The sequence below is a fragment of the Chelonia mydas genome, chromosome 3, assembly GCF_015237465.2.
Source record: "Chelonia mydas isolate rCheMyd1 chromosome 3, rCheMyd1.pri.v2, whole genome shotgun sequence".
NCBI classification, from domain to species: domain Eukaryota; kingdom Metazoa; phylum Chordata; order Testudines; family Cheloniidae; genus Chelonia; species Chelonia mydas.
In genome coordinates, this window is record NC_057851.1 from 144,492,861 (window position 1) to 144,506,353 (window position 13,493).

Sequence of the window (13,493 nt, forward strand, 5' to 3'; positions counted from 1 at the left end):
CTAGGATTTGGCTTAGGGTGCTTTGAATATTCAGCACACACTAGTTACTGCACCTCTGAGCTCAGGTGGGCTAGGCAAGATCAGTTGCACGCTGCTACCCAGAACATCTGTCCAGCTCACACAGCTGTTTCCTATCAGTGCTGGGGTCCAAACTCTGGAAACTGAGGGTATGTCTACACTACAAAATTAGGTTGAATTTACAGAAGTTGATTTTTAGGCAGCAATTTTATACAGTCGATCGTGTGTGTCCCCACTAAGTGCATTAAGTCGGCGGAGTGCCTCCACAGTGCTGTGGCTAGCGTCGACTTTCGGAGCGTTGCACTGTGAGTAGCTATCCCACAGTTTCCGCTGCCCATTGGAATTCTGGGTTGAGCTCCCAATGCCTGATGGGGCAAAAACATTGTCGCAGGTGGTTTTGGGTACATGTCGTCAGTTGCCCCTCCCTCCATGAAAGCAACAGCAGACAATAGTTTCACGTCTTTTTTCCGTGGAGACGCCATACTGCTGTCAGCAGATGGTGCAGTAGGACTGCTAACCACCATCATCCACCGCTTCCACGCTCTCCTGGTGCCATGAATCCACCTCGCAGGTCCTCTCGTCGTTCTGTATAAATATATATTCTCGTGGCATCCGTCGTCATCCACCGCTTCCGCTGCAACTCTGCTCTCCTGCAGACGACATACCACGGCAAGCATGGAGCCCGCTCAGATCACCGCTGCTATCAGCATTGTAAACACCTCGCGCATTATCCTGCAGCATGTGCACAACCTGCAAAAGCAGGCGAGGAGGCGACGACAGCGTGATCACGACTGTGATGAGGACATGGACACAGACTTCTCTCAAAGCACGGGCCCTGGCAATGTGGACATCATGGTGGTAATGGGGCAGGTTCATGCCATGGAAAGGCGATTCTGGGCCCAGGAAACAAGCACAGACTGGTGGGACCACATAGTGTTGCAGGTCTGGGACAATTCCCAGTGGCTGCAAAACTTTCGCATGCGTAAGGGCACTTTCATGGAACTGTGACTTGCTTTCCCCTGTCCTGAAGCGCAAGAATACCAAGATGAGAGCAGCCCTCACAGTTCACAAGCAAGTGGTGATAGCCCTCTGGAAGCTTGCAACGCCAGGCAGCTACCGGTCAGTCGGAATCATTTGGAGTGGGTAAATCTACTGTGGGGGCTGCTGTGATCCAAGTAGCCAACGCAATCACTGAGCTGCTACTATCAAGGGTAGTGACTCTGCGAAATGTGCAGGTCATAGTGGATGGCTTTGCTGCAATGGGATTCCCTAACTGTGGTGAGGCGATAGACGGAATGCATATCCCTGTCTTGGGACCGGACCAACTTGGCAGCCAGTACGTAAAACGCAAGGGGTACTTCTCAATGGTGCTGCAAGCACTGGTGGATCACAAGGGACGTTTCACCGACATCACCGTGGGATGGCCGGGAAAGATGCATGACGCTCGCATCTTCAGGAACTCTGGTCTGTTTGAACAACTGCAGGAAGGGACTTACTTCCCAGACCAGAAAATTACCGTTGGGGATGTTGAAATGCCTGTAGTTATCCTTGGGGACCCAGCCTACCCCTTGCTCCCATGGCTCATGAAGTCATACACAGGCACCCTGGACAATAGTAAGGAACAGTTCAACTATAGGCTGAGCAAGTGCAGAATGGTGGTAGAATGTGCCTTTGGATGTTTAAAAGCTTGCCGGTGCAGTTTACTGACTAGGTTAGACCTCAGCAAAACCAACATTCCCATTGTTATTGCTGCTTGCTGTGCGCTCCACAATATCTGTGAGAGTAAGGGGGAGATGTATATGGCAGAGTGGGAGGTTGAGGCAAATTGCCTGGCAGCCGATTACGCGCAGCCAGACACCAGGGCGGTTAGAAGAGCACAGCTGGGCGCTTTGCACATCAGAGAAGCTTTGAAAACCAGTTTCATGACTGGCCAGGCTACGGTGTGACAGTTCTGTTTGTTTCTCCTTGATGAAAACCCGGCCCCCTTGGTTGACTCTACTTCCCTGTAAGCCAACTGACCTCCCCCCTTCAATCACTGCTTTCAGAGGCAATAAAATCATTATTGTTTCAAAATCATGCATTCTTTATTAATTCATCACACAAATAGGAGGAAAACTCGCAAGGTAGCCTGGGAGGGGTGGGTGAGGAGGGAAGGACAAGACCACACTACAGTTCAAAACTTATTGAATGCCAGCCTTCTGTTGCTCGGGCATTCCTCTGGGGTGGAGTGGCTGGGTGCCCGTAGCCTCTCCCCCACATTCTTGGACCTCTGGGTGAGGAGGATATGGAACTTGAGGAGGAGGGCAGGAGGTTATACGGGGCTACAGCGGCGGTCTGTGCTCCTGCTGCCTTTCCTGCAGCTTCACCAGATGCCTAAGCATGTCAGTTTGCTCCTCCATTAGGCTCAGCATTGCATCCTCCCTCCTCTCAGCGCATTCATTTAACGCTTTTCTCTGCCATTGTTTGCCTCCACACATTCTGCTGAGCTCTTTCAGTGCAGGACTGCATGAGCTCTGAGAACATGTCATCGCGAGTGCGTTTTTATCTGCGCTAGCCTCTGGGACGGAGATGATAGGGGGAGCCCACCGTGTGGCTAGTATCAGTGAAGATCCCTCTCAGCCAAATGCAAACAGCTCAGCATGAACAGGCCTTCCCCCACCGCGTGGCAAAGGCTTTTAGAGTACCTCCAGGAGAGCTTCGTGGAGATGTCCCTGGAGGATTTCCGCTCCATCCCCAGATACGTTAACAGACTTTTCCAGTAGCTATACTGGCCGCAAATGCATCCCAGGTCTTCAGGGCAAATTAATCATTAAACACATTTGCTTTTAAACCCTGTATTATATTTACAAAGGTACACTCACCAGAGGTGCTTTCTCCGGCTTCATGGTCCGGGAGCCCGCCTTGGGAGGGTATTGGCTCCAGGGTGATAAACAGTTCCTGGCTGCCGGGGAGAAGGGATTCTCCGCTTGCCTGCTGTGCACTATCCTCAACCACCTCCTCCTCATCTTCCTCACCCACAAAATCCTCATCCCTGTTGCGTGAGACTCCCCCCTTGCAGGTATTCATGGACAGTGGTGGGATAGTGGTAGGGATCCCCCCCCCCCCTAGAATTGCATGCAGCTCATCATAGAAGCAGCATGTATGGGGCCCTGACCCGGAGCAACCGTTTGCATCCTTTGTTTTTTGGTAGGCTTGCTTCAGCTCCTTAACTTTCACGCGGCACTGCTGTGTGTCCCTGTTATAGCCTCTGTCCATTACGCCCTTGGAGATTTTGGCAAATATACTGGCATTTTGTCCTTTGGAATGGAGTTCTGCCTGCATGGATTCTTCTCCCCATACAGCGATCAGATCCAGTACCTCCCGTTTGGTCCATGCTGGGGCTCTTCTGCGATTCTGGGACTGCATCATCACCTGTGCTGATCAGCTTGCCACGCTGGCCAAACAGGAAATGAAATTCAAAAGTTCCCGGGGCTTTTCCTGTCTACCTGGCCAGTTCATCCGAGTTGAGAGTGCTGTCCAGAGTGGTCACAATGGAGCACTCTGGGATAGCTCCCGGAGGCCAGTACCGTCGAATTGCGTCCACACTACCCCAAATTCAACCCAGCTAGGTCGATTTTAGCACTAAACCCCTTGCCGGGGAGGAGTACAGAAATCGATTTTAAGAGCCCTTTAAGTCGACAAAACAGGCTTGGTCATGTGGACGGGTGCAGGATTAAATGGACCTAATGCTGCTAAATTCGACCTAAACTCGTAGTGTAGACCAGGGCAAATTGGACTGGGCATTGCTTGGGCTGCATGCACAGAGGGTTTGCAAACAGGGAAGCTGAAGCCAAGCTCAGCACTCTCACCATGTCAGCCCCCACCTCCCTGGAAGAGAAAGAAAACCAGTTCTCTCCATTCCTAAACAAGCTCCAAAAAGGGGGCCCAGCCTGGCAAATTCCTGTTCTTTTGGCAAAGAGGTTTTACTGGGTACTACTAACAAAGCTAACGGTCAGTGGTTTGCATGAGCACATAGCCTGCAGCATCACTATCTGGGTTTGAATAGAGGGGAATCACCAGTACCTTCTTTCGGGACTGAGCTCCTCTCTGCGCAGCTTAAGGTCCACCACCTCCATGCTTTGTCTGCAGAGGGACAGCTTCTCCTCCAGGCCATCAATCTGAAACACACAGCAGCAGCCACAATCATCACCGGCATCCAATTTCCCTCCAAAGCCCAGCAGCTCCAGCCTTCCCAGCTCAGGAGAAGGGGTGGCAGCCCCACTGCAGTATCTTGCCACCTCACTCCTAAAAATCAGCTGAGCTATAGGTTTCATGAGGCTCTCCGATCCCCTGGCCTGAGCAGAATGGGTGGGTAAGTTGGTTAGGACACAGCCATCACAGCACATAGATATTTATCATTGTAAGAATTCAGTACTTCTCCATCCCACACAGCTGGGGTGCTAAGTCCTTGGGATATCAACTCCAGTTGTAACTGGGGTAGTGCTGAAGAGCCCGTAGAGGTTGGATATTAGGAAAAACTTTTTCACTAGGAGGGTGGTGAAGCACTGGAATGGGTTACCTAGGGAGGTGGTGGAATCTCCTTCCTTAGAGGTTTTTAAGGTCAGGCTTGACAAAGCCCTGGCTGGGATGATTTAGTTGGTGTTGGTCCTGCTTTGAGCAGGGGGTTGGACTAGACCTCCCGAGGTCCCTTCCAATCCTGATATTCTAAGATTCTAAGACAGCATGAGGCACTTCAGGCTGGCTGTGTGATGGGGGGTGGGAGGGAGCAGCGGATGTCACATTCCTCGTTAAAATCTGTTAGCTCCACAGCCTCCAGCACAGACTAGTTGTAGAAATCCTGAACCACAGATGAACAAACAGCCTCAGCACAGAGGTCTCCAATATTTGGTAGAGTAGAGCAAGGCCAAAACCATCCCCGCTGCCTCTGCCCTGCTGAGAGATCGCCATCCTGCACCAAGCATCTGGGTTCAGTCACGGTGCAGCAAGAAGTTACTGCAGCTACTTAAGCTAGTCATCTAATTAGTAAGTTAATTTATTTTCCAAGAAGCTGCCTTTATTCTGGGGTGAGGAGGAAAGGAAAGAGGGAGAAAAAAAAATCAAATGGCTGAAGCACAAACAGAGGTGACCAACATGCTTGAGTTCGGGAACGACTCCCCCAGGAATCAATTATACCACAGCTGAACAATTCTGGAGGGAATCCTGGCTATTCCAAACCCAGCAATCAGGGCTTTAAGCTTTCCAGAGGGAAACTTCTGCCTTACACGCTTGCAGTCCAGTGGGAGAAATATCAGGGATAATTAGACAAGGTGACACGCAAATCCCACGAAGAACATGACCTTTGACATTAACTAGCTTTGAAATCATTGCTAGCCCCATTGCAATCATCTTCCACCACACCCTGTGCTGTGCATGAGCAGCAGGCTGCAGAAGCAGGGCTGAGGAGGGACAAGCAGCCAGAAGAATTGGCTCTCACCTGGTGAGATACTTTAGAACCTGCAAGCTGGGGAACAGCAGTTTTCTGTGTAAATTAACCTGGTGGAATTAAACCCAGCTGCCTTGGCTTTCGAAGACCACATCACCTTCCAAGGTAGTGAGAAAGGATGTTACCACCAATAATTACACAGGAAAATCAATGACACTGATCTCTGATTAACCACTTACAACTCAATCCTGGACTAATTAACAATTCTCTCTCACTCTGCTCAGGGCAAGCACAGAAAGGCTCACGCAGAGGGGTGCAGTTGACCAGACTCAGCATAGGGCAATGAGGGCAGTAACTGAGTGGGCTCATTAGAGGGCAGCAGCAGGGGAGTCTGGTGAAGTCAAGGCAGCACTTGCCCCTTCTACCATGAACCAGCAGTAGAATTTTTCCACTAGCCACAAATTATGATTTGGTGGAGCTGGTGGCCAAAGGTGGCTTCTCTTCTTGCACCGTAGGGTCTGCCTGGGACAGGAACACAAGGGCTGGTGTGGGATTTTGTAACCACTGTTCCCACCCCCAACAATTCCAGCGGGGTGGTGCCACGAGACATCCCTTTGGCCCCCCCACACACAATAATCTGGCACCTATAACAGCAAGATTCAAGCCGCCCAGCTTCTTACCAGACTGCAGTTTCCAAGTCAGTAGTAGTAGTATTTGTATTTCCATAGCATTTAGGAGCCATGGACCAGGACCTCACTGTACAAACACAGACCCAAAAATGGTCCCTGCCCCAAGGGGCTTACAATCTGTGTACCAACCTAGAGACAACAGACTGATACAGAGAGATGGGACCTTGCTGTCATTGACGAAACACTGTGTGGATCCTCCTGGCAGCAAGAACACCAGCTTTCCCTGAGCCTATACAGCCCACAGCTTGCACTGATCCAGGGAACATGGTCTGGATTTCCTGGGTTGGGGGGAAGTGAGTGATCATGTTTAACAAGCAACTATATTATTAGCACTTCATCAAAGAAACCCCTCCAACAGCTTGTGTCGAGTGGGATGATAAAAGGTGCATTTTTAAAATGTGTTACCTAAAGTGTTTTAACTAACTTGTGTTAACGCATAGTGTAGACAGAACCCGTAACACATGCCAGCTAACACATTCACCTTTTATCTTAGTCTAGTTAGACAAACCCCACAACAGAGTAGTCAACTGCTAGCACCAATGCTTAATCAGTCATGGCCAGCGTTTCCTCCCAATGTCTCTTCTCCTTCCTGTGCCCTCCGTTCCCCTCTCAATGCCACCAACTACTGGCTCTTCCTTAAGGATGTCTCTCATTTTGTTTGCCATCTCTCAGTGCACGCTTCACTCACCACTTTCACCATTCAATATGATGTAAGTAGAGTTTATTTTGTGCCACTCCCTCACATTTTGACTTTCTACCAACTAAAATCCTCCAGACTCTTAATTATGTTTAAAAAGTTCCAGCTATTTTTTATCATTTCATCAAAACCAAAGTTGGGCTCCTACAGAAGCAACAAATTACGTTCCCCAGAGCTGTGCTGACACCTTTGTTGAGGCTGGGGCACAAACAGGTGAAAATAATCTCCACTAGGAACACAGAGAATGGGGAATATTCGTGATGGAACAAAATCCCTTCCTCTGGACATTTTGTTTCTTTTCCCTGGTTCTTCTGCCTTGTTAGTGGGTATAAGAAGAGACTGGAATCAAGATTCCTAGGTTCAGTTCCTGTCCCTAACACTGATTCCCTGTGTTACCTTGGAGGCAGGTGACAACACCTGTAAATTGGGGGACTACTACCTACCTCCCTGAGGGTGAGGGAATTGGAAGGTTTAATTGTTTGTAAAGTGCTTAGAGATTGTCAGAGGAATGGCAGTAGAAATGGGCAGAAGGCTGTGTGTATGTGCTATCCTAGTATGGCAGCTCCATTGCCTCATTTGGGGTTTTTGACTCAGGAGCTGGCACTGCGCATGTGTATTTCTCATTGGCTGCATAGTCCACACGGCCTTTTGTTGCCAGCAAAAGAAAAGAAAAATATATAATAAGTGACGGGGAAGAAATGAAAGCAACCCAGTTGAGAATTACCCCTTGTTCTGAAGGCTGCCAGAGAATCTCCCAAGGGCCCAGTAGACTGTAAAACGTTAGAACTTGAGAAACGGTAAAGCTTCCAAAAAAATCCCCAGGGGCAACTCTCCACAGAGCTTTCCTAGAAACAGCTGTGTGTTTGAACTTGCTGTAGATGGAAAGCATTTGCTCCTACTAACGAATGCATGGAGAGGTTAGCTAGGGTACAACCATAGACTTATCAGAGGCCCGTATGAAATGAAGCTGCATAGGAGCTACTCTTGGTCCAGGTTCCTAGTGGGACGCAGGATCATCAATATAATTCACACCAATTGGTCTCCTTACTGGTAGCCTCTGCCACGAAGTGAATGGGTCACAGTGACCACACTCCTTTCCCTACTCCCCATGGCCCTTAGCGGGGGTCCCCTCCAGGACTGGGCTGATAAGCTTCCCACATGTTGTGTACATTATAGTTGTCTGAGCTCTATTTGTTCCATAGCCAGACAGAGGACTTCATTTAAGTCAACATCAGCTTCAACTAGTAGCAGTCTCACTTTAAAGTAATAACTGAAGCAGGTGTTTAATAACCAGCACTGAGAGAGCAATCAGAGCATGCACAGCTGCCCTTCACCTGCACAGCCACTGCCCTCCTGCTATCTGATCAACTGCTATGAAAGGAGCTCTGGGGTGAGGGACCAGCAGTTTTGCACATAACAAGCAAGCTGCAGAACATTCTGAAGCCAGCTGAATCCCTTGCCGTGAGAGGTACCACCAGGCACAGTAATTTGCACTGAATTCTGGCTTCATACATGTGCCATCTGGAGACCTCTGAAAATACAGAGATTTGGGGCAGATTCAATCCAAATTGGCTTAATGTTTGTTACAAATCTCATTTGCCCAGGCAGTCTTGGGAAGGGAGTCCAAAACCTCTTGTACATGGCAGGAAAGGAAAGAAGCAGCTTTGCTTACAGAGTTGGGTTGGATCCTTTTTTAATACATTTTGTATTGAATTAATAAAAGCATTCTTCCTAGCAGAAAAGCTAAAAGCACTTTTCAAGAAATGACATCTGCCCTCCGTCTTTATGAATCCCCTAATTAAGGTGCTGGCAAACAGCCATATCACACATACGCCAACATCCAACAGCGTTAGGTAATGAGGTTTTTGTCTCATGACCCTCATAAAACAGATCAAAGCCAAACAAAAGCATTGGGGGGAAAATCACCTCCCAGAAGCAGTCTTGTCCCTTGTCATCTGCTAACAGGTTCAAGGCATTTCTCTCCATTTGTTAGTCAATGGTTCCTGAATCCATTGTTGTAGGCTCAATTATTAATATCAGCCCAGCAGAGATTGAATTTGTTTAGGTTCACATGCTAACCTCTTGGTTAATGGACCTATTTCAATTTTCACTATGGTCTTACAATAATTTTACATTTCAGCAAATCATTTCACCAACAATAGATAGTACATCCAGCAGGGCTGAAAACATTTACCAGACACCTACTAGCCAGAGGCCAATACAACAGAATGAAGACGGAGGATCCACCAGCTCAGTCCCTCCCTATCAACTCCAAACATGGGGAAGGGAGCGTGCTAGGATTCCTACCAGGGTGCTTTCCCCAGGCCCCTCCTAGGGACTTATTTTTCAGATCACTTTTGGCTAGGAGCTACCTCTCTCTTGGACCTCCACCTTACAGGCTCCTGTTTGTTATTTGGGTGCCCAACTCTATTTCTCCCAGCCCAATGGCTACTGAGATGGGAGTGAGGGCATCAACCACCCACCTATTCGCCATCATTGGGGGGGGTCCTTCCTTCCCTATGTAATTAGCTCCTGTATCTACCACAGCCGTTCATAACTTTCTGAAGCAGAAGCAGAGTTAAACCACCACCTACCAGATTCTGAACAGTGCCCATTAAACCAGCCAGAGTCTTGCTAATTTCTCCTGCTGTTAGGGCTCAGGGAAGTTCTGAGTAGCAGCATTGTCACTGGGGCTGCCTGTTGGAAGATCCTGAGCTTGTCTAAGTACAGAAGTTGAAACAGTTTAACTAAAGGCATGATGTCAAATGGATTCAACTTTGTGTGAGGACCTGGTTACATCCCTTTAAACCAGGCTAAAATTGATGTGGTTTGCATCTGTAATTTATAGATGCAAGCTCAAATATTTGCATTGGCTTAAACCTGGCACGAGCATCCACACACAAAGTTGCATCTGCTTGACATTACACTTTTAGTTGAGGCAGTATGCCTTTGTGTTTAGAGCAGGGCTCAGGAAAAGAGTCTTGCATCTGCTCAAATCCATTCCTATTTGGAAGGTTTTCTTCACAAGCATCAAGGCTTAGAAGGTAGTGGTGTTAAATGAAAGTTTAAATGCTGAAGATGAAGATGCATCTGAAAGGTGTCCACATATTTCAAACCAAAGACTCCGATCCCACTCCATCTGGCTTAAAGAGACCAAATTCATCCCTTTTTTAAAACTGCCTTTCACAGAATCATTTGTAGTTAGAAGGGACACTCACTTAGTCCCTTCCCCACCATTGTGGCAGGATTGAGTCAATATCCTTAAACCACCCTCTGGTAGACAGGTTTCAGGTCTCAGCCTCTGACAGCCCCAGCGAAGGTGGTTCTACACCATCCTAAAGCAGCTTGTTTCATCACCCAAACTCTTTGGAGTTAAAAGATTCCTCATACCCTCCAATATTTAACCAGAATTCCCTGCTGCAACTAAAGCTCCATCACTTCTCAGTCTGTGATCAGATGGTATAATCAGGCCATGTCCTCTTTATAATGTGCCTTCATGGAGGTGGAAGCTACCACCATGTCTATTCTTGGCTCTCATATCTCCAAACCAAACATCCTCAGTACTCTGAACCCTTTCTGCTAGGGCTTATTGTTCAAACCTTTTTTCATTCAGGACTGCTCTCCTCTGAATTCTATCAGTGAAACATGGTGCCCAGAAATAACTGTTGTCTCAAATAAAGGCCTAAATAGGGCTAAACAGGGCAGAAAACCACCACATGCAACACTCCTATAAAAAAAAAAAAATAGAGCTCACAAGACATTTGCTTTTTTGGTCACAGTGGCACACAAAAAGTGCAATACAAGCCTTTTCAATGATGTTTTTGCCCTACCTGTATTTCTGTTTTGTATGTGTTCACTGGATTATGTCTCCACTTCCCATTTCTCTCTACTGAATCTCATTTGATTGGTTCTGGCCTATTTCTTTAATTCATTAGGAACAGGTTTCAGAGTAGCAGCCGTGTTAGTCTGTATATGCAAAAAGAAAAGGAGTACTAGTGGCACCTTAGAGACTAACCAATTTATTTGAGCATAAGCTTTCGTGAGCTACAGCTCACTTTCTTGAAGTGAGCTGTAGCTCACAAAGCTTATGCTCAAATAAATTTGTTAGTCTCTAAGGTGCCACTACTACTCCTATTCATTAGGAAGAGACTGATTTTTAATCTCACTCCCCAAAAGTGTTTGCAAACCACTGCCTCCTCCAAGGGAGAGCCCTACCCAAGGCAGAAGGGAGTAAGTTGGAGAGCAGGAACACGACACCAGCAGGACAGAAAAACTCCAAACAGCAGCACCAGCCAGGGCCACAGTTTGCAGGGGAAGAGCAGAAACGGTCCCAGAGGTATGGGATACTCTTGCAGCTACAATCCGCAGGAGAGGCCCCATGGATTTGGGGAGCAGGCTAGCCCATCAATGAAGATCTTTCCCTTACGCATACCAATCCACTCCTTGCATCCCCACCTCACCCCCCACTTGCCCCTGCTCCCAGCCCACACCTCGCCCCTTCCCCCACTTCACCTCCCCACTCGCCCCTGCACCCTAGACTAGGCCCCACCTCACCCCTTCCCCACACCTCGCCTCTTCCCCGCCCCTTCCTCCACTCATCCCTTCCCCCTCCCCTCTTCCCCCCGGGCCTCACCTCACCCCCGCCCACACCTCGCCCCTGCCCCCTAGGCTAGCTCCCACCTCGCCTCACCCCTATCCCTCACATCACTCCCGCCCCGTGCCCCCATGTCCCCTTCTCGCCCCCCAACGCACACCTCCTGGCCTATCCCCCAGTGACCCCGCTCCCAGCTGTCCCGGCGGGGGGGGAGGGGCTGTCACCTCTTGAGCGACGCTCAGCCCCTCTCGCTTCTTAACCATCTTCCTCCGCTTTGCCAAAACTGCGCATGCGCACGGTCCCTTTACTGGTACGGGCCACGTACGAACCCGCTATCGGGGACGACACCTGAACTGCCATCTTTGTGAGGGGCATGCCGTAACGCAACTGCCACCGTTGTGAGGGGCAGTCGTTGCCATCTTTGTGAGGGGCATGCCTGAACGCAACTGCCATCTTTGTGAGGGGCACGCCTGATTACAGCCGCCATCTTTTTGAGGGCTACCCGCCGCCATCTTTGTGAAGGGTTCCTATCTAAAGGAGCCACCATCGGAAGGGAGGGGCAGCCTTCCAGACGCTATGTTTAGGAGGGCGCCCCTCTGCTTCTGGCATCAGGCCTCTCTTCTCTCTTGGTCTCCCAGTCTGTGCCCATCCCATTGCTCTGCCCCAGGGAACACACAACACTCCCTTTCCCTTGGCTTCTGAGTAGCTCTCTCCCTTCTCACCTGTCTTGGGTAACCTGTGTCACTTTCATCCCTCCTCACATTGTGCTGGTGGTGTCTACCCCTCTCTTCATTGCATCACCTCACAGAACCATCATAGTGTAATCCAGAACCATTAGTGTAACACAGATATAGGTATCTTGCCCCATAACTTTGCCTGGCACTTTACAGCAATAGAAAGAAGAACCTTGACCCAAAGAATCTATAATGTTTGATCGCACTAGGAATAGGAGTGTATCTTCCATTAGACAACCACAAGACATGATGACACTGGCAAGGAAAGGGGATAATGACAAACAAAGATGGCATGAAACAAATGTGTGAAGCTTTTGGGGGGTGGTGGGAGAGATGATAAAGGTCGATAAAATTATGACTGATGTGGAGAAAGTGAATAAGGAAGTGTTATTTACCCTTTCTCATAACACAAGAACTAAAGGTCACCCAATGAAATAAATAGGCAGCAGGTTTAAAACAAACATAAGGAAGTACTTCTTCACACAGTGCACAGTCAATCTGTGGAACTCGTAGCCAGGGGATCTTGTGAAAGCCAAAAGTGTAACTATGTTAAACAAGAATTAGATAAGCTCATGCAGGATAGGTCCATCAATGGCTATTAGCCAAGATGGTTAGGGACATAACCCCATGCTCTAAGTGTCTCTAAACCTCTGACTGCCAGAAGCTGGGACTGGATGACAGGGAATGGATCACTTGATAATTGCCCTGTTCTGCTCACTCCCTCCGAAACATCTGGCACCAGCCACTGCCAGAAGACAGGATACTGAGCTAGATGGACCATTGGTCTGACCCAGTATGGCCGTTCTTATGAAAGTCCAGAACTGCAAAGGGATAAAGGTTAACAGGAAGTGTCCTGGCTACTTCCCTGCCCTGCTGCCAGCACTAGGAAGTTCTGTAAATCAACAAGATAAAAAGACTGGACAGGAATGACTAGTCTTTTTGCAGGAGGCGAACACCAGCTGCCCTTGAGCCAGCTCCGCACCTCGGCTTCAGTGCTGTTCAGGAACCGAAACCCAATCCTGCTGTGCTGGTAGGTGGTGGCTGCAATGTGGGATCCAGAGAGTGGGACTGTAAAGCAGAAGGACATGCTCAGGGCTCCAGCTAGGAAGATGATCTCTTTGAAAAAGAAAAGAAAAGGCAAAAATAATTGTTGTTCTGCTGCAGATTGTGGACACTTGGATTTTTAGGGTGCCAGTGGGGATAGAACTTGGAGTCTTCTACTCCAAAGCATAGGGCCTTACCACTTAAACTAAAAGAGAATCTCCATGAAGAGTTAGGAGGTACAGGGCCTATGACACACAGCTGAGCTGTCCTGCTTTGATCTGTAGAGGACAGTGCA

General features: G+C 48.6%; 1 protein-coding gene across 5 annotated transcripts in view; it reads right to left on the minus strand.

The window, feature by feature from the left end:
• The window catches only part of CCDC167 (coiled-coil domain containing 167), a 48,136-nt gene extending 36,305 nt beyond the window's left edge, over window positions 1–11,831 (minus strand). For 2 of the 5 annotated variants that reach the window (XR_006289759.1, XM_043543497.1), the window contains exons 1-2: window positions 11,042–11,278; window positions 4,081–4,175 (exon numbers count right to left, since the gene is read on the minus strand). Coding sequence is in view for 3 of the 5 variants with exons in the window: in XM_043543497.1 (XP_043399432.1) it covers window positions 4,081–4,175; window positions 11,042–11,206 (260 nt within the window). In the remaining 2 variants the exon portion in view is untranslated. Of the gene's footprint in view, window positions 1–4,080; window positions 4,176–11,041; window positions 11,279–11,644 lie in introns of those variants that run through there. The other 3 variants (XR_005224821.2, XM_007071675.4, XM_027833873.3) reach the window with 3 other exon arrangements.
• Window positions 11,832–13,493: the final 1,662 nt, after the last annotated feature.